The sequence below is a fragment of the Lissotriton helveticus genome, chromosome 11, assembly GCF_964261635.1.
Source record: "Lissotriton helveticus chromosome 11, aLisHel1.1, whole genome shotgun sequence".
Taxonomy (NCBI): domain Eukaryota; kingdom Metazoa; phylum Chordata; class Amphibia; order Caudata; family Salamandridae; genus Lissotriton; species Lissotriton helveticus.
In genome coordinates this window covers 11,880,269-11,902,554 of record NC_136072.1, presented here as the reverse complement: position 1 = coordinate 11,902,554, position 22,286 = coordinate 11,880,269, and the positions used below count along the sequence as shown (strand labels likewise).

The window sequence follows — 22,286 nt, the reverse complement described above, 5'->3', positions numbered from 1 at the left end:
TAGATTACATGATCTAGTCTTACATCATTAGGAAACCAAAAGTGAAATGAACCAATGAAAAGTGTTATTACCAAGTCACATGACCTGCTGTGTTTACGTTACGCGCTTTGCGCCGCCTCCCGGTTTGCTTCCGTGAAGCTGCGCTTCGCGCCTCGGTTCGCGTACCAGTTCCCTTTCGGGTACGCTAACGTAGCACGTCATATGACGTATCACGCGACAACGTGAAACGTCATGCGGACGGGAGGCGTCACAATGTTGTTTTCTAACGCGGCAGTTGCGCTAAAGGAACGTTTACCGGTTCGCTGACTATTTCGCGGCATCAAGGTCAGCTAACGGGAAGCTTACCGATTCGCGAAGCGGGAGCGAAGAAATTTTTTTTTTTTAAAAAAATGATTAATAAACATGTAAAATATATTTTTGGATTTAAAGAAGAATACATTTTACAGCTACAGATATTAGCTTTTAAAAAACCAATGAAATTCACAGAAAAAACCATAGGTTATAGACCATATATAGTTAGGAATTAGCATTTACAAAACCTTGAAAATTCACTGAAAAAACCATAGGTTATAGACCATATATAGTTAGGAATTAGCATTTAAAAACCTTATTTTACTCACACAAAACCATTGAAATTCCATATATAGTTAGTTGCACTAACTATATATCGCGCACCCGCAATCCACTGCTGATGATGTCACATATTACATCATTCATGACATGGTCAGTGACATCACTGATGACATCACTGATGACATCTCAAATGACATCATTGATGACATCACTGATGACATCTCAAATGACATCACTGATGACATCACTGATGACATCTCATTTGACATCATTCTTGTGCTAATACGATAAACCTCTTCAGACTCTAATATAACCTTAGATACACTCAGTGTATACAGACACTCACACACTGTCACTCATCCATGGACTTACTCACACACCTAGTCAGTCATGCAAAGAAACAATCTCACCTCCATTTCCTCAACTATACAGTTATACACACCTTACTTATTCAAACATATACTAACACATATTTACTCTCTTATACAATCCCTGATACAAGTTCACAATGATCCATACAGCCACTCACACATTCAGTGGCTCTCATGCACAGTTATTTATATATGCCAACTCTCACATGTACTGTGTTTTACATATGTACTTACTATGACATGTAGCATTGAGATATCCATTCACTCATCAATACACTCATGCACACAGTCAACCGCCCATGTAGCTTTTTCCACATGCACTCTTGAACCCATACACCTAGTGAATCAACTGCTCACACATCTATGCACAGAGTCACACACCTCCCAGCCACCCCCACACAAACTCAATCTCCCATACAAATACTTGGGCAACCAATCAATAACACATATAGCCTCTCGTATAGCTAATGATCAACACATGCAGCAGTTTACATCACAACAGACATACTGATGCACACATTCAGACAGTTTAGTCACTAACCCATGCATTTAGTACGACACATGTATTCACTCACTCATACAGTCAGTCACGCACTTACTAAATCCTTCATCCAGACACTTATACATCCACTCATTCTTCAATATATCAAACATATTTAAACTTTACAGAAACACACAGTCACTGGATGATGTCATCAGTGATGTCATCAGTGATGTCATTTGAGATGTCATCAGTGATGTCATCAGTGATGTCATTTGAGATGTCATCAGTGATGTCATCAGTGATGTCACTGACCATGTCATGAATGATGTAATATGTGACATCATCAGCAGTGGATTGCGGGTGCGCGATATATAGTTAGTGCAACTAACTATGTATGGAATTTCAATGGTTTTGTGTGAGTAAAATAAGGTTTTTTAAATGCTAATTCCTAACTATATATGGTCTATAACCTATGGTTTTTCAGTGAATTTTCAAGGTTTTGTAAATGCTAATTCCTAACTATATATGGTCTATAACCTATGTTTTTTTCAGTGAATATATATATATATATATGATACAAAATTATTTTGTTAAACATTTGTAAATTATTTAAAATATTAAATATTATTTTATTAAAAATAATATTCAATATACTAATTAAAATATAGAAAATATAACCATTTAAAATACACATTATACAATTTTAAAATGTATTAATAAAGCGATAAACAAAAATGTATACAAATGTATTTATTTTTGTCATGAAAAATATTAAACAATAAAAATGAAACTGTTTATAATTAAAGAACGAACACATTGGGTCCTTCTGAGACCATTTCTCCCATCGTCAGGTGGCGTACATCGGCGGCGAACCCAAGCCGTTACTTTTCTATTACTCCAAAGTTGCTTCTCAGCAAGTACGCACTCAGAGACAGATTCTGATGTAAGGTATTTTATTCCCAAATTACGCTACGCGTTTCAACACTATGCAGTGTCTTGATCACACAATGCTTCGAAGTATGCTGGCATTTTTGTAACTAAAGGAAACCACTAACAACATAAACAAGGGTGTACATTTACAAAAATCATGTGACTTGAAATGTGTTATTGTCGGCCATCTTTGAGTGGTGACAGACTGTTACATAACACAGCCGGCACCCTCCAAAATCAAGTATGTATATCAGTAGGCTATATTGAGAGTCATTATACATTGAGACAATGAGGCACAGGGTCAGACTGATTTGCATATGGCCATGTCTAAAATGGAGTGGCAGAGTGGGCTAAAGAACGGTGATGGATTAAACCCAGATCTGTTGACTGGGTGTGAGTGTTTTAATGGTTCAGATGCTCCGTTCATCACCACCCCCTTTTGTACCACTTGGTTCGCCATAAGTTGGCAGGGCATGCTCAGACGTGAGTCCCTTGCTCACTTTGCCACTGGATTCAAAAAGCCAGGCTGAAGATGGCTGAAATGCCAGAAACCGGTCCTCGGAAGCTTGTCTCCGGTCCAGGGAAGTCATGGCTTGGCAGTTCGGCTGGACTGTTCCCATGAGGCACAGGGTCAGACTGATTTGTATATGGCCATGTCTGAACTGGGGTGGCAGAGTGGTCTAAAGAATGGTGATGGATTAAACCCAGATCTGTTGACTGGGTGTGAGTGTTTGATTGGTTCAGATGCTCCGTCCATTACCATCCCCTTTTGTACCACTTGATAATAAACCATAGCAATATACTATTCCAACTCTAAATCCAACTAATCTCAGGGACAGTGCTGGATAATATACCATAATAATGTATTATTCCAACTCCAAATTCAACAAAGTTCAGGGAAAGTGCTTGATATTAAATCCAAAACATTTACTGTTCCAACTCCAAAACCAACTGAACTCAGGGAAAGTGCCGGATAATAAATAAAACCAAAAAAGTACTATTCCAACTCCAAAACAAACTAAACTCAAGGAAAGTGCTGGATAATAAAACCAACAAAATTAGTATTCCAACTCCAAAACAAACTAAACTCAGAGAAAGTGCAGGATAATAAACTATAATAATGTACTGTTCCAACTCCAAATACAAAAAAACTCAGGGAAAGTGCTGAATAACAAACCATCATATTTTAAAACCAATAAATCATAATAATGTACTACTCCAAAAGCAAATAAACTTAGGGAAACTGTTAGATAATAAACCAAAGCAATAAACTATTCCAACTCTAAATCCAACTAAACTCAGGCAAAGTGCTGAATAATAAACCATCAAAATGTAATATTCCAACTCCAAAAGCAACTAAAATACTGAAAAGTGCTAGATAATAAACAATAACAATATACTATTCCAACACCCAATCCAACAAAACTCAGGTACTGTGCTGGATAATAAAACCATAAAAAACTACTATTCCAACTCCAAAACCAACTGAACTCAGGGAAAGTGCTGGATAATAAATCATAATAATTTACTATTCAAACTCCAAATTCAACAATCCTCAATAAAAGTGCTGGCTAATAAAAGAAAAATAGATTTCTAAATACAAGTAATTTATTATTAATAAAATATCACTTAATAATATCTCCCAAATGTAACAACATGTATATTTATTTTCAAATATATATAAAAAATTACATTAACATTTTTCTTCAAAATGTATAATTTCACACATGTTTTATTTAATTATTCAGTAAATTATGAAAAAATGTAAATAAAACAATATTGCATATTAAATGTATACAAAATAATTATAAACAAAATTTTAAAACAGCACTTTTAAAAACAAATTAAAAAGATTAATATTACATTATACATTACAAATAAACATAACTATTTTATATTTCAATGTTATCCATCGTTCAACACTTTTTACTCTAAAAATATTGAGAAAATGAAATTATGATCTTATATTAAATATTTAAATATTTAAATATAAGTATATTATTTGTAACACATTGTAAGAATTTTAAAAATGTAATTACATTTTTCCACACAATTCACATCTAAATATTTGCACCAAAATTTATTTTGAATTTAAAAACAAGTTTTTATTTATTTATTATATATATTTTTTTCATTTATTTTTTTTAAACATTGTTAAATTACTCCCACCCTTATCCCCTTGAAACCCAACATCATACTCTTCAAATATTTAAAACATTTGCCAAAAGTTACATTTTACACCAATTAATTAAATAACTCCCCTCCCTTATCTCCTATAGACCCAACATCCCGCTTCTAAAATGCTATAATGTTTTTGAAAAATGTAAATATTTACCCGACATTGTTTAAATTACTCCCCACCCTTATCCCCTATAAACTCAAGATGGTGGCGGTGTAGGACTTGTCCTGCTGTCCCTCCCGCATCGCTTGTCAAAATAGCATTGTTACCGCCTTACCTGCTGCCCATCTGAGCGGACACGGAGGCGGCTGGCGCTCCCTGCTTCGCGCTGGCTCTGGCGATATTGTCGGAATAAAGGCGATATTCCGCCCTTTTGGTGACTGCGGCCTGGAGGTCCTGTAGGCCGTGCCTGCCACGTGGAGTGTTGAGGTGGCAAGTGGCGAGAGGCCTGAAGGCGGTGGTGGAGCTAGTGTGTCTGCGCGGGCGGGCAAGGCCTGGCCTGGAGGGAGCTACGGGCCTCTGGACCGCGAAGGAGCTTGCGGGTCCTGGGCCGCTGTGAGGCTTGGCGCTGGGCGGTGGACGGGCCCTGGTCCATACCGTGCGGGGGGAAGGCCGTGGCGGAGCCCGCTGTTCGAGTGGATGCTGGTGCCCCAGGACAGAGGTGAGGAGCGGGGGCAGCTCCCTGGAAGTGCGGCGATCTGCCCCCGGCATGGCGGAGCAGACCCCCCGCTAGCATGGTGCGAGGTGGCACGCCATGATCCCGAAAGGAGCGTGGCAGCCATACCGGGGCCTGGGGCCTAGAGGGTCGGTCCGCGGATCGGCGGACGGAGGGCGGTCCCGCGGCGGGTCGCAGCGGTCTTGGCGTGGTGACAGCGCTGGCCTTGAGGACTATTCATAAAAGGGGGTGGTGATGGACAGAGTATCTGAATGAAGCAGAACACTCCTACCCAGTCAAAATATCTGGGCTTGATCCATCACCGTTTTTTAGCTCACTGCACCATCCCAGTTCAGAACCTGGCTACATGCAAATTAGTCTGGCCCTGGCCCAGTGCATCATGGGAACAGGGCAGACCAAACTACCGAGCCAATTCTTTACTGGAAAGGAAACAAGCTTCCGGGGACCGGTTTCTGGCATTGCAGCCGTCTTCGGCCCGGCTTGCTTGAATCCTGATGGTGCAGTGAGCAAGGGACTCACATCTGAGTATACCCTACCACACTTATGGTGGCCAAAACGATTCATAAAAGGGGGTGGTGATGGACAGAGTATCTGAATGAAGCAGAACACTCCTACCCAGTCAAAAGATCAGGGTTTGATCCATCACCGTTTTTTAGCTCACTGCACCATCCCAGTTCAGAACCTGGCTACATGCAAATTAGTCTGGCCTTGGCCCAGTGCATCATGGGAACAGGGCAGACCAAACTACCAAGCCAATTCTTTACTGGAAAGGGAACAAGCTTCCGGGGACCGGTTTCTGGCATTGCAGCCGTCTTCGGCCCGGCTTGCTTGAATCCTGATGGTGCAGTGAGCAAGGGACTCACATCTGAGTATACCCTACCACACTTATGGTGGCCAAAACAATTCATAAAAGGGGGTGGTGATGGACAGAGTATCTGAATGAAGCAGAACACTCATACCCAGTCAAAAGATCAGGGCTTGATCCATCACCGTTTTTTAGCTCACTGCACCATCCCAGTTAGGAACCTGGCTACATGCAAATTAGTCTGGCCCTGGCCCAGTGCATCATGGGAACAGGGCAGACCAAACTACCAAGCCAATTCTTTACTGGAAAGGAAACAAGCTTCCGGGGACCGGTTTCTGGCATTGCAGCCGTCTTCGGCCCGGCTTGCTTGAATCCTGATGTTGCAGTGAGCAAGGGACTCACATCTGAGTATACCCTACCACACTTATGGTGGCCAAAACGATTCATAAAAAGGGGGTGGTGATGGACAGAGTATCTGAATGAAGCAGAACACTCCTACCCAGTCAAAAGATCAAGGCTTGATCCATCACCGTTTTTTAGCTCACTGCACCATCCCAGTTCAGAACCTGGCTACATGCAAATTAGTCTGGCCCTGGTCCAGTGCATCATGGGAACAGGGCAGACCAAACTACCAAGCCAATTCTTTACTGGAAAGGAAACAAGCTTCCGGGGACCGGTTTCTGGCATTTCAGTCGTCTTCGGCCCGGCTTGCTTGAATCCTGATGGTGCAGTGAGCAAGGGACTCACATCTGAGTATACCCTACAACACTTATGGTTGCCAAAACGATTCATAAAAGGGGGTGGTGATGGACAGAGTATCTGAATGAAGCAGAACACTCCTACCCAGTCAAAAGATCAGGGCTTGATCCATCACCGTTTTTTAGCTCACTGCACCATCCCAGTTCAGAACCTGGCTACATGCAAATTAGTCTGGCCCTGGCCCAGTGCATCATGGGAATAGGGCAGACCAAACTACCAAGCCAATTCTTTACTGGAAAGGAAACAAGCTTCCGGGGACCGGTTTCTGGCATTGCAGCCGTCTTCGGCCCGGCTTGCTTGAATCCTGATGGTGCACTGAGCAAGGGACTCACATCTGAGTATACCCTACCACACTTATGGTGGCCAAAACGATTCATAAAAGGGGGTGGTGATGGACAGAGTATCTGAATGAAGCAGAACACTCCTACCCAGTCAAAAGATCAAGGTTTGATCCATCACCGTTTTTTAGCTCACTGCACCATCCCAGTTCAGAACCTGGCTACATGCAAATTAGTCTGGCCCTGGCCCAGTGCATCATGGGAACAGGGCAGACCAAACTACCGAGCCAATTCTTTACTGGAAAGGAAACAAGCTTCCGGGGACCGGTTTCTGGCATTGCAGCCGTCTTCGGCCCGGCTTGCTTGAATCCTGATGGTGCAGTGAGCAAGGGACTCACATCTGAGTATACCCTACCACACTTATGGTGGCCAAAACGATTCATAAAAGGGGGTGGTGATGGACAGAGTATCTGAATGAAGCAGAACACTCCTACCCAGTCAAAAGATCAGGGTTTGATCCATCACCGTTTTTTAGCTCACTGCACCATCCCAGTTCAGAACCTGGCTACATGCAAATTAGTCTGGCCTTGGCCCAGTGCATCATGGGAACAGGGCAGACCAAACTACCAAGCCAATTCTTCACTGGAAAGGGAACAAGCTTCCGGGGACCGGTTTCTGGCATTGCAGCCGTCTTCGGCCCGGCTTGCTTGAATCCTGATGGTGCAGTGAGCAAGGGACTCACATCTGAGTATACCCTACCACACTTATGGTGGCCAAAACAATTCATAAAAGGGGGTGGTGATGGACAGAGTATCTGAATGAAGCAGAACACTCATACCCAGTCAAAAGATCAGGGCTTGATCCATCACCGTTTTTTAGCTCACTGCACCATCCCAGTTCAGAACCTGGCTACATGCAAAGTAGTCTGGCCCTGGCCCAGTGCATCATGGGAACAGGGCAGACCAAACTACCAAGCCAATTCTTTACTGGAAAGGAAACAAGCTTCCGGGGACCGGTTTCTGGCATTGCAGCCGTCTTCGGCCCGGCTTGCTTGAATCCTGATGGTGCAGTGAGCAAGGGACTCACATCTGAGTATACCCTACCACACTTATGGTGGCCAAAACGATTCATAAAAAGGGGGTGGTGATGGACAGAGTATCTGAATGAAGCAGAACACTCCTACCCAGTCAAAAGATCAAGGCTTGATCCATCACCGTTTTTTAGCTCACTGCACCATCCCAGTTCAGAACCTAGCTACATGCAAATTAGTCTGGCCCTGGTCCAGTGCATCATGGGAACAGGGCAGACCAAACTACCAAGCCAATTCTTTACTGGAAAGGAAACAAGCTTCCGGGGACCGGTTTCTGGCATTTCAGCCGTCTTCGGCCCGGCTTGCTTGAATCCTGATGGTGCAGTGAGCAAGGGACTCACATCTGAGTATACCCTACCACACTTATGGTTGCCAAAACGATTCATAAAAGGGGGTGGTGATGGACAGAGTATCTGAATGAAGCAGAACACTCCTACCCAGTCAAAAGATCAGGGCTTGATCCATCACCGTTTTTTAGCTCACTGCACCATCCCAGTTCAGAACCTGGCTACATGCAAATTAGTCTGGCCCTGGCCCAGTGCATCATGGGAACAGGGCAGACCAAACTACCAAGCCAATTCTTTACTGGAAAGGAAACAAGCTTCCGGGGACCGGTTTCTGGCATTGCAGCCGTCTTCGGCCCGGCTTGCTTGAATCCTGATGGTGCACTGAGCAAGGGACTCACATCTGAGTATACCCTACCACACTTATGGTGGCCAAAACGATTCATAAAAGGGGGTGGTGATGGACAGAGTATCTGAATGAAGCAGAACACTCCTACCCAGTCAAAAGATCAGGGCTTGATCCATCACCGTTTTTTAGCTCACTGCACCATCCCAGTTCAGAACCTGGCTACATGCAAATTAGTCTGGCCTTGGCCCAGTGCATCATGGGAAAAGGGCAGACCAAACTACCAAGCCAATTCTTTACTGGAAAGGAAACAAGCTTCCGGGGACCGGTTTCTGGCATTGCAACCGTCTTCGGCCCGGCTTGCTTGAATCCTGATGGTGCAGTGAGCAAGGGACTCACATCTGAGTATACCCTACCACACTTATGGTGGCCAAAACGATTCATAAAAGGGGGTGGTGATGGACAGAGGCCGTGGCGGAGCCCGCTGTTCGAGTGGACGCTGGTGCCCCAGGACGGAGGTGAGGAGCGGGGGCAGCTCCCTGGAAGTGCGACGATCTGCCCCCGGCGTGGCGGAGCAGACCCCCGGCTAGCATGGTGCGAGGTGGCACGCCTTGATCCCGAAAGGACCGTGGCAGCCATACCGGGGCCTGGGGCCTAGAGGGTCGGTCCGCGGATCGGCGGACGGAGGGCGGTCCCGCAGTGGGTCGCGGCGGTCTTGGCGTGGTGACAGTGGTGGCCCCCCATGTGGCGACAGCACTGGCCTTGAGGACTGGCAACCAGCGGTGACAGCCCACTGGGCAGTTAACAGATGCTCTAGAGGGGCCGGGCCTGCTTTCCCCCCGGTACAGCTGAGTGTCCAGGAGCGACAGAGTGGGGCCCCTCGAGGTGGAAGTGAGGGGCCAGCCACTGAATGGGACTGTGACGGAGCACGCTCCTGGCTGGATCGGGCCGTGATTAGCTGGCTGGGCGTGAGAGCGGGAGGTGGCAGGAATGGAGTGCGTGCTGTTCCACGGAAGGCTTGGCGGGGGGCCCCCCTGGGTCGGAGTCTGCAAAAGGCGAATGGGGAGTTGCACTAAAGGGCCGTTTGAAGGCCGGTGAGGGCCTTGCGCTGGGACGGATAGTGTGTTGAGGTCCAGGTGCGAGTTGCCCCCCCCCTGGGGCTTGTTCCGCGGGCAGTGGCCCCTGCTTGGCATATGGGGACCTGGCGGAGCATCTGCTTTATGGTGTGGAGCGGTGACCCGGAGAGAAGCAAGTACTCAGAAGAGGGAGGGAGGTGACTGACCCCTCTTAGCGACGAGTTGGAGGTGGGCCGGAGGACTGTCAAGCCTCCGAAATGGCATCCAACAGGGGCAAGAAGGACAAGGCGCCTAAGGATCCATTGTTGAAGCAAAGGAGTCGGGTGTCTACGCTGCCGGACGCCCCGGTGTCACGCATGGAGGATGCAGAGGCCCCAGCGGCCAAGGCCTTTATGATGGAACTGTTTGCTGCTATAAAAGAGGACATAATGGAGATCCGCTGGGAACTCTCCTCCGACATACGCAAAATGAGTCGGGATGTTGATGATATTGGCGACAGGGTAGCGACCCTAGAGGAGCATGATGTGAGCGCGGCCGATGAACTGCACCAGCTCCAGCAAGATGTGCTCTGGTTGACCGAGCAGAACCTGGACCTGCAGGTGCACACAGAGGACCTAGAAAACCGCTCCCGGAGAAATAACATTATGATTAGAGCGGTCCCTTGGAAGGGAGAGGGGGACAGCCTACGGCAATAAGTGACAGCGTTGTTTCGGCAGATTCTGGACGTCGGTGAAGAGTTCGAGCTGCAACTGGATAGGGTGCATCGTGTCGGCCTACCGAGAAGTGCCAAGGCCCCGCCGCCAGACATCCTAGTCTGCATGCATGACTTCCAGACCAAAGAGCAGATTCTGCGTAAGGCAAGGGGCCTGGAGTCAGTACAGTTTCGGGGGTATCAGTCCTCCCTCTTCCAGGACCTGGAGGCCTCCACGCTAATCAAGCGTCGCAGCTTCAAGCCGGTTACCGCGTACCTGAGGGAGCAAAACATCCCCTACTCATGGGGTCACCCATTCCGCATTATCTTTAAATACAAGGGGAAACTCCTACAGCTCCGTTCCCTGGAAGTGGCTCTTGAGGCGCTCGGCTTGGAGAGTCCGGAGCAGGCGAATAGTGCAGAGAGTTCACCTTTGCGACATACCCGGCACTCCAATGAATGGCAGAGAGTGGGGAAGGCATCCCCAGTGAAGAAACCTGATCCCTCTATAAGCCTTATTGAAAGGGAGGCTGCCGTCTCCTCCGTAGCGCTGGAGACTGATGGTGATGGAGCACGGTGAAGGTAGTTTGCTTGGCCAGATACGACTCGCAGGGTGGTGCTGGGAGGGAATTTCAGGAGCAGAGACTGTGACTTTCCATCCTTCCAGTGCCTAGTACTGAGGGTGCCCTGCATCAGGGTTGGGTGAGGTCTTGAGGGGTGCTGTGTTTCCCCGTAAGGATGATCTGCTCGACGGACTTTTGTCGTTTCTCCTTTGGTTCTCCATATGCCTTGAGTTTGTGCTCTGTTGCACGTGGGGGGTAGGGGGGGTTTGTTTTCGCGGCTCCGCATCAGTCCTCTGGGGGACTGGGGTGGAGGGGGTGCCTCCGAATTGTACCACAACGGCACAGTCCCGGGTTCCCTGCTTAGTGCCTTTCTGCATACCTGGAGAGTATGGGTGGAGCCTTGAAAATTGTCAGTCTAAATGTTAGGGGTCTTAATAACCCAGTTAAACGCAATACTGTAGCTGTTAGAGGGTGCGGAACGGGACGTGTGTTTGCTGCAGGAGACGCACCCCCTCTCTAAGGATACGAAAAGGATGAGGGACAGACGCTTCCCAGTGCAATTGTGGTCCTCAGGTCCGGCGAAGAAGCAGGGGGTGTCCATCCTGTTCAGCGCTAAAGCTCACTGTAAGGTCCTCTCCCGACTGCTTGATATCAAGGGACGTCTCCTAGCAGTTAGGGTGCAGTGCGGGTTTACACGCTTCACAGTGGGCTCCCTGTATGCCACAAATGAACGCCAGGAATCCTTCTTGAAAACGGTGCTTGGGGAAGTCCTAGCTTCCCCGGATAGGGATGTGTTGGTGGGTAGGGACCTGAATATTTTGATGGACCAGGAACTAGATAGATCTACGGCGAGCTCACACCAGACAGGGGCCATGTCCCAGGTAGGGAGGCAGTGGCTGCGCAATGGGGGGCTACATGACGTGTGGCGAGAGCACCATCCCCTGGAGTGGGATTTCACGTATTACTCGGCGGCCCGTAAAACATATGCGCTTCTAGACCACTTCCTTGCGACGACGTCCCTCATGCCTCACCTGTCTGCAGCCGCGATTTCCCCACGCTCCCTGTCTGATCATGCCCTTATTTCTGTGCAGCTTGTGTGTGGTGGCCGGAGGCCGCCGGCGGCCTGTTGGCGGCTTAGGGACTCTCTCCTCAACTCAGAGTCTGTAGTTGAACATGTGCGGGATAAGCTCACCCACTATCTTACAGAGAATGATAAGGGGGGCATGGCGCTAAGCTCCGTGTGGGAGGCCCTTAAGTCAGTAGCCCGAGGGGAATTCATTGCAGTGTCTGCATCTTTGGCCCGGATTCGTAGGGTGAAGCGTGAGGAGTTGGAGGGGGAGGTGGGTGCGCTCGAAGCGATACATAGGAGAATAGGGGCGCCGCACATTTGGAGGGAGTTGGAAACAAAACGGCGTATGCTCCGACACCTTGACCTTGACCGAGCAGAATACTCCCACTTGCGCTTGCGCCACAAGTTCTATCTCAGTGGGGATAAAGGGGGCCGGATGTTAGCGCACTGGTTGAGGGCGAGAGCGCAGCAAGCTGCCGTTCAGGCCATCAGGGATGCCAGCGCGATGGAACAAACTAGTGACTCCGCTATTGCAGACTCCTTCAGTCATTTTTATCACAAGCTATACTGCAGGTAACCTGTAGATCCCGCACGGGCGGAGGCATACTTAACATCCTGCGGTGTTACCCCCCTATTCCAGACGTCAGCAGCGGCGCTCAAAGCTGATTTTCCCATTGAAGAAGTTATCTCGGCAATTGCGCGGTTGAAAGTGGCCAAATCCCCGGGGCCGGGGGGCTTCACAGCTGTTTTTTATAAAAAGTTTTGTGTGTAGCTGGCGCCTTTTTTAACCCGCCTTTTTAACTCTTTCCTGGAAAGAGAGTGGTGACACCCTCAATGTCAGAGGCCTCTATCACGGTAATCCCCAAGCCGGGAAAGGATCCCATGGAGTGCGGGTCATACCGCACGATATCCCTCCTCAATATCGATGCAAAGCTTTTTGCTAACATATTGGCAGCGCGCCTTAGCCCGCTGATGGACGGTATCGTGGAACCTGACCAAGTGGGGTTAATAACGACGAGAAAAGGAGGGGAAAACACTAAGAGGCTCTTGCATCTCATGGACTCTGTACATCGAGCACGCACTCAGGCCCTCTTTTTATCAATAGACGTGGAAAAGGCCGTTCACCGCGTCGATTGGACGTATTTGTGCGTGGTCCTGAAGGCTTTTGGCCCTGGGGGATAATTTTCTTTGTTGGGTGCGATGTTTGTACGCAGAGCCGACAGCGGCAGTCTGAGTTAACGGCTGCAGGTCGGAGCCTTTTTCCATCTCTCGCGGGACGAGGCAGGGATGCCCCCTGTCGCCATTGCTCTTTGCCCTCTACATGGAGCCCTTTGCTCAGAAAGTGCGCTTCAACGATGGTATTGCAGGGGTGCGGTTTGGCGCCGACACCCACAAGATCTGTCTTTACGCCGACGACGTGATACTATCGCTCACCCAGCCTCGCACCTCATTGCAATACCTCGCCGCGGAATTTCGCAAATTTGGCGCCGTGGCAGGTTTTAAGGTTAACTTCGTCATTTCGCAGATCCTTAATATTTCAATTCCTGCTGCAAAGGCACAAGACTTACAGAAGGATTTTGCCTTCCTGTGGGTGCGTACGGACATCCCGTACTTGGGGATTCGTCTGGCCCCCACTATTGCGCGCACGGTTTCCCTCAATTATAAGCTTCTAATTGACCAAACTGCTAAATCTTTGGCCGACTGGTCCCGCCTCCAACTTGCTTGGTTCGGAAGGCTGGCGGCTGTCAAAATGACGGTCCTTCCCCGCATACTTTACCTTTTCCAGTTGCTACCCTTACGTCCCCCGCCGGGCTCTATACGGACACTGCAGCGACTGATCACCAAATTCTTTTGGAACCACAGGCGGGCCGGCTTGTTTCCTTGCTGCTAATAGCCCCTAAGACAGAGGGTGGGCTGGGCTTTCCCTCTTTGAAAGCGTATTATGAGGCGGCCTGTTTACGATTCATCCTTGAGTGGAACAGGCCGTCCTATAGTAAGCACTGGCTTTTCATGAATCAGGAGGTGGCGGGGTGCAACATTTGGAGGGAAATTTGTCTTCCCCAGTGACATAGAGCATGGGGCCTATACTCGTTCCCGGTGACATCACCAACCATGCATGCTTGGGATCAGCTAGCGCGGCGTAAGGGCGGGACTACCCTCCCGTCGCCCATGACACCTATTGTGGACAATACGGATTTCCCGCCAGGTTGCTCGTCCTAGATATTCCAGCGCTGGCGCGAGGAAGGCTGCAAGAGAGTGGGTCATCTCTTTGACCTTAATGGCCTGATCCCGTTCTCCTCGCTCCGGCGGGACCACTTCCCGCTTTCTGACTCTGATGCCTTCTCGTATTCACAGGTGGCACACTGGGTTACGCAGCCTTCTCATGTTGCTGCCATGTCCCGCCCGCTGACGGCACTGGAACGCTGGGTAGTCTGCAAAAAAGACAACCACAAACTGATATCTGATCTATACGCTCTGATTATTGCGCGACATAAGGCCCCACGTACTAAGGCGCAGGTGCGATGGGAGACGGAGATCGGGCGCCCACTCTCGCGCAATGAATGGGAGAGGGTGTTTTATCGTGCTCATCACACGGCTGCCAACGTTGCCGGTGCTGAATCGGCCTTCAAGGCACTGACATACTAGTATTACACCCCCGTGCGTATTAAAGCATGGGATCCGAACCACTCGGGCTTATGTTGGACGGGCTGTGGCGCCACGGGTACACTAACCCACCTGCTATTGCACTGTCCAAAATTAACACGCTATTGGACAGTGGTTCTTGATGATATAGACAATGCTTTTCACATCACCTTCCCCAGGGCACCTAAGCATGTATTGCTAGGGCTCTCGCACGCCAAGACATTTCCTTAGCGCTCTATGATGGGTAAGCAAATAGCTTTGGCTCTGCTAGCAGCGTGCCTAGTCATCCTCTCGCAATTGCGCTCCAGCGATCCCCCCTGACCCCAGAGACTGGATTCGGCGGCTATGGCACCTCTTGGCGATGGAACGGCTGTCTTTGTATGTTGATGGTAGGGGTGCTGAATATGCGGAGCTGTGGGAACCATTTATCCATCTCTTATCCAGGGATATTTGTGAGGTGACCTGTCCAAAGTTTCTGCAGATCCTGCAGCTTATCCCCGTGACACCGCGGGGTGCTGACCATTAGTATGGGTGGCTAGAGGAGAGGAGGGGACGCGGGAGGTAACCTTAGGGTCCATAAAGGGGCTAGTTGAGGCTGATGCGGAGGAGGGTGGGGGGGAGGGGGTGGGGCGGAGGGAGGAAGGGAGCGGTGGGGGGCTGGGCTGGGGGTGTTGGGCTCTAATCTAAAATGCAGTAAAAGCTATACGTGTTGGCTGCTTTCTTTGTGTTGGCATGCATCCTCGCCGGGCCGCCCTCCGGGTTGTAGGCCCCTGGGCTGTGTTCACACGCTTAGAATTTGTTCTGCCGGCCGGTGGATGTAGGCAGCTGAGCTCTGTTAGAGGTTAAGATACTGATTAATAAAAATGATTGATTCTAAACTCAACATCCCAGCTCCTAAAAATTATTAAAAAATAAAAACAAATATTTTAACATAAAAACTGAATTGAACATTTTAAAATAACTAATACCAAATAACTTTAGAAAAAAACAAAAAAGAAATCAATATTATGTACAACTACATTTTTGCCATCGATATTTACAAAATCATTATTTCTACATTACACCTAAGTCGATATTTATGTAATGAAAAATTGTACCTCAAACTTTTGCACCATTGATATTCTTGACTCGATATTCTTGCATTTTATATTTTTACGTGGATATTCAGTTGCTGCACCATGTATTCCACAGCAAAGCACTATAAACACTATTATAAAGCCTACACTGGTCCACACCAATCCATGAAGGGTTCTTTTTGGTACGTGCTACATTTGGACAGGTCCTTGACTGAGTTTGAGGGTAGTCTTAAACACAGCCTGCACACATGTGCACAAAAGTGTGTGCATGTGTTCACATTCAAGCAGCCCAGAGCTTATTACCCTAGCTACTCTGGGCCTTATCATAAAATGGTTCCATTTGTGGTTTGAAATCCCTATTCAAGTATAACAGAGCTTATAGTGACTGATACTTTGGTAGAGAGACTCATTCACAGCAAAAGTCCATAAAACAGCGTATCCAAAAATGAATAATCCAAGGGGGATAAATAGGCAGAACTCAGTTCTCATAGTCCCTTTTGTTTCGACACAAAACTCATTAAGAGTAATTCTTAGAAGGATGCTATTTGGAACTCTGTATATGTAACCTTCTCTTATATGATCAAACTGTGGTGGAATGAAGTGGTCTAATAAGGTCATGTTTGTTTCTGCAGGTTCGATTTATTGAGGTACAGAAGATTCGGTATGTTTGGGACAGCTCTGACAACCAGTTCACGAAAATTGGGTATGGTTCATTTTCTCTACACAAACAATTGATGAACTGTATGCCTCCAGCCATAAGTTGATATTTGGGAGTCGGGGAAGTTCAAGCATCCTATCGCCTCGGTCATCTTAAACCTGTTAAAGCCTGGCATAGACTTGAGTCAGAGTCCCTGCTCCTGCAATGGCAAGTCACATAACTCCCAGGAAGAACACAAAAGTTCCACCATCTTCAAGACCTATTAAAGAAAATCCTTTTGCGCCATCCAAATAGAGCCTGCTAAAGTAAACCATTTTAACGATAAACCTACCTGTATTACATCTGTTTATAAACCAATAGATCCTATTTTCCTCTTTGGTAGACCCACTGGATATTTCTCTGGCTGCCTATAACCAGAGCATGCCATGTTTTGCTCTTCCGTCACTTCAGAAGACTGTATTTGTCATTTCTCCTTGTTGTCTTCAGTCAGTGCATGCCACAAGTGGCTCTTCTATCTGGTAAATCCCGGCAAGTAAACTCTCCAATATGCCTGGCCCTGCCAACATTTGATGACAAACGGACAAATGGCATTTGAAGCTTGCGTTTATGATACAGCCTTAAGTTCCCTCTGGCCCCAACTCCAGTCTTTTCCCCTCTTACTACCTCATAGTCTCTTCGTTTAAAGGAATGCATTCCTCTTACAGACACTCATATATTTCACCTCAGCCAAGTACTGCATCTACCTAATAACAGAACAATTCTCAGGTTAAATCCCAGATCATCTTCCATGTCTCTTTTCTGCTCAACTAGCACTCTGAGTAACTGCTGAATGCTTAGCAGTGCCTATGGAGCTAGGACTGTTTTGATTCCATGTGTGGTTTCCTGGTAGCTTGGCACTGCCGCCAGGGGCTAGGACTCTGTCACTCCTGGGTTCACTATACAATATGCTTCCTAGTGGCATATCCCTGTTCCCTGAAGCTTGCATTCTGTTACAGCTAGGTGTACTCTATATTGTACTTACGAGTGACGTAGCACTGCCCAAGGGGCCAGGATTCTGGCGTTCCTGTATTAACTCCTTGTCGTTTTTCCCAGGTGGATAGAATTGTACATCCTGGTAAATTACCACTTGTACCAGGGGATGGGATTGAGTTAGTTCTGTGAGACCGTATATACCATTACATTGGTACTTATGTTGCCAGATAGTTGGTATATGCTTTCATGGCAACTTGCACATTCACTACACAGCAGGATGTTCAGATAGCCTACATGGCATGTCGCACAATCTCTTATGGACATATTGAATAACAGATTGACATTATTGAGGGATACATTTTATGGAAAATTTGTCACATAGTAAATGACAAATATGTTATGTTATAGTTACCCTGGCTAACATTTCTTTATTTATTAATTTATAAAGCGCATTATTTATCCCAAAGGATGTCACAGCGCTGAGGACTCTAGTAACAGATGAATGCTGGATTAGCCAATTGTCGTGGGTCAGTCTTTAGGGAAAAGATGTGTCTTAAGTTTTTGCCTGAAGATGTTATAATTGGTAATTAACCTAAGTTCCACTGGAAGTTCATTCCAATGTCGTCCAGCCGGGTACGAGAAGGTGCGTCCTCCTGCTTTATTCTTTTTTATTTTCTTTGTTATGGCACGAGCAAGATGTTGTGATCTTAAAGATCTGGCAGGAAGGTAGAAGTGTAACTTATTCTGAAGGATAGTGGGTCCTTTATTATTGAGTGTCTTATGGGCATGACCCAAAAGCTTAAAGCAGGCTCTTTGGCGCATGGGCAGCCAGTGAAGTTGTTTTAAGCATTCTTTGGTGGAGCTGTATTTGCCTTTTCTGCATACTAATTTAGCTGCAGCATTCTGCACTACCAGAAGTCGTTGAAATAGGCAGTCTGGCATGCCTACAAAAAGTGCGTTCCCATAGTCCAGCCTGCTGACTAATAAGGCCTGTGTGACTGACTTCTTACTTTTCAAGGGGATCCATGCAAAGAGTCTTCTTAGGAGTTTTAGAGGAGCAAAACTTTTCCCACACAGGGCTCGAATATGGGCCTGCATGGATAGTTTGTCCTCAATCGTGATGCCTAAATTTTTGGCTGAATACTTAGGTGACGGGGCATCTCCCAGCGTGGCAGGCCACCAAGAGTTGTCCCATGTGTGTTTTGCCTCACCGAACAATAAAATCTCGTTTTTTTCCGCATTTAATTTGAGGCAATGCTCTGCCATCCATGTGGCCATTTCCGTTAGACAATTATTGAGCCTCAGTTTACTGTCAGCTTGCCCCTTCCCCAGCCTAATTATAAGTTGCGTATCATCCGCATAGGAGCATACCCCCAGACCCCACCAAGCTCAAATTTGTGCCAACGGTGATACATAGGCATTGAACAATGTGGGGCTGAGGGATGCTCCGTGCGGAACGCCGCATTTGAGTTGCTTGGGTTTAGATAGGAAGGCTCCTAATTGTACCATTTGTGTTCTATTCTGCAAAAATGAGCCAATGCATTCAAGCGCTTTCCCATTTATCCCTTTTTCTAGCAAGTTCTCTAGTAGAAGATGATGGAAGACCGTGTTGAACGCCGCCGACGGGTCTAACAGAATCAGGGCCACAGCTTCGCCCTAGTCCAGAGATTTTCCAATACTGTCGGTAGCAGCCAGTAGAGTGGCTTCTGTGCTGTTAATAGCTCTGAACCCTGTTTGAGTTGGGTCCAGTAGGTTGTTATCCTCTAAGTATTTAGACAATTGTCTATTTATCAGTTTCTCCATCACTTTCGAGAGATAGGGGAGTTGGGATATAGGTCTATAGTTAGCTGGGTTTGTTACATTTGAACCCGCTTTTTTTAGCAGTGGAATAACTATAGCTTGTTTCCATATCTCAGGGAACACAGCTGTTTCCAAAGATGTGTTAAAACGTTGCGTGATGGCAGGAGTTAGAATCGATATAAGCTGTCTAAAAATAAAGTGAGGGCAGGGATCAAGGGGTGAGCCAGATTTAATTTCTAACATGGTACTGACCACTTCATCTTCTGTTATTGGTGTGAAGCAGTTTAAGTTAATAGGATTTTCAGGGGAGCAAGTGGATACTTTCATGCTGTCACTAGTATTAAATCGAGCATATATTTCCTCTATTTTATCAGTAAAATAATTACTAATCATTTCACAGTTCCCGTTTGAAGGATATAATGCTCGGGACAGGCAGTTGGGTTTGCATAATTCATTTATGATTTTATATAATTCTTTAGCAGAATTACCATTTTCATTTATTCTTTGTGTGTAATGTTGTTTTTTTGCACTTTTTATGGCTAAGTAGTACACTCTGAGCTCATTCTTATAGATAAGTTTGTCAATGTCTAAGCGAGACATTCGACATATGTGCTCCTTATTTTGGCAGTTTCTTTTTAGCATTTTAATTTCTGTAGTGTACCATTTTTGGGAAGTAACTCTTTTCGATGTTTTAGATTTAATTTTGGGGGTACATAGGTCCAGTGTGTTGCTAATCCCAGTTTCCAAGTTCTGGGCAATGGTGTTCGTGCATGGAGTACCAAGAAGGTCCAGAATGATGTTAGCAGGCCAGTGAGATTTAAAACCTTCGGGGGTGATACATTTCCAAGGTCTGTAGAATTCAGGCATTGATAAAGATGGCCTAGCGGCAGACATAGCATGATCAAACGAAAAGAAAATTAAAGAATGATCTGTCCATGTTACTGGTTTGATCTCCTCGATCAGGGTGGTGTCTATGTTAGCAAACAGCAGGTCCAATGTGTGGCCTGCGCTGTGTGAAGGTCCTTGAATCCACTGTTTAAGTTGGAGTATAGGTGGCAGTGGTCCCTAAAGTGATGGGGAACACACAGTGTTGTTTAAATGCCCCTCACACACCAACAGGCCCCTTGGTGTCATGCTTCATCATCGGGGCCTTCGCATCCCTCTACGGGATGCTGCGTGCTACGACTGACGGCTACGTAGGAGCACTTAGTAGTGAACTATGTGAGGGTGTGTGTTTTTAGGGAAAGAATGTGAGTGAGGTGAGGTGAAAAAAGTGAGTTAAAAAATACCTGGCACGTACCGATGATGAAGCATGACACCAAGGGGCCTGTTGGTGTGTGAGGGGCAGTTAAACAACACTGTGTATTCCCCATCACTTTAGGGACCACTGCCACCTTCTGAGTGGATTCTACTTTGTTTAATCATATTGCCAAGGGAGACTGAATCCACTTGCTCTCTCTCTCTCTCCCCCCTCTGGTTATATTTAAGTTGGAGTATAGACGTGTCATTGCTTAGGTGTGTGGCGGCATGACTGTCAGTTTTTTCAAAATGAATATTAAAATCCCCAATTATCATGAAGTTTTTATATTTGAGACAAGCGGAGAAGATTTGTGAGAGTAGCCTTGCAGCTCCTCCTAGTAGGATATGATTGTCTTTAGATACCTGAAAAGCTAGTAGTTCATGTTCATCATACAAAGCAGTTGTTAGAGGGAGACAAGTGAGATTATCCCTGAATATGATGGCGTGTCCCCCTCCTCTCTTCCCTTGTCTATCCTGCCGTGTAATGTTATATCCTGGGGGGAGGGTGGTGGCAATGTCAGGGCCGTTAGTATCACTTAACCAGGTTTCTGTAACGAAAACTAAGTCAGGGTTCAGTTCGTTAATAGAGTCCCAGATCTCCTGTGAGTGCTTCGGCACTGATCTGGCATTGAAATATAGACATTTGATTCTTGCACCCTTGTTCCCTATGTAGTGGGCAGGTTCAATAGTCGTTAGGCTACTCCATTTGCATATTAAACAAGTGAATGGCCCTTCTGTAAATTCGGGTGAAGCCTTGATACAATTCACATAATTGTGATGGATATGTGTATTTAGGTTGATCAAAGTTGATCTAGAATATGTTAGGATGTTCCAAAGATTGACTGTGCTTTGAGCAGGGGTTCCTGCCCCTGGTCCCTGCCGAGCGCGGACGGGCGCAAACGGGCTTGCCTTAGGCATGCCTTTGGCACACCCGCGGCGTGCGTCCGCTGCGCGTCCGATGCATGTGTGGCTAAATACCTTTCCTTCCGGCGGACGACTAGACCGCGTCCTGCCGGAAGCCAGAATTGTGTCGGATAATGAAGTCAAGTCAACCGCCCTCCGCACAAACGGCACAGCAGCCGCGGCGGACCGGGGTCAGTTGCAGATGAAAGGCAATGAACAGAAAGGGTAAGTTTTAAAATGCCCCCGCAAAGAGTAATGTTACCTTAATCTCCCTTTTAGCTGTGATCTGAGCAAAATTCAATGCTAAATGCCCCACGTCACACAATAATGATTAAAACAGCACTAGTTAAAATATAAACAGAATTTAAAAACGATCAAGCACACAAGAATTGTGGCGCCAGCAGGGCTACTCGCAGTCCACTGCGCGCCAGCTACACGTTTACCTAACATCCCAGTCCTTCTGTGTTTTGCACATCATGTCACCTCAGTTTACACCCAGCCATAGGAAAATCAGTCATTAAGCTTGAACTGCCAGGTCAAGTCCTCCCAGAACCAGAACACACGCAACCCAAGACGGGTATTGCCCTGGATAAGGCTCTTAAGTCAGGTGCAGTTTGGTTTCGGCACATGTAACCCTGATAATTGCTATATTTTACTACCACAAAAGCAGTCAAAAGGGCCATTTTCGTTGCTTGCACCAGGGCCCATGGCATCCTTGCAGTGCTACTGATGAATGCCAGCACTGGGGGAATAAACTTTGG

General features: G+C 46.8%; 1 protein-coding gene across 1 annotated transcript in view; it reads left to right on the top strand.

Annotated features, from left to right (window-relative positions):
- Window positions 1–22,286, top strand: part of LOC144791849 (putative cation-transporting ATPase 13A4) — a 652,319-nt gene that overhangs the window by 90,506 nt on the left and 539,527 nt on the right. Inside the window, exon 4 of the mRNA XM_078666632.1 lies at window positions 16,526–16,596. Within this exon, the coding sequence (XP_078522758.1) occupies window positions 16,526–16,596 (71 nt within the window). The remainder of the gene's footprint in view (window positions 1–16,525; window positions 16,597–22,286) is intronic.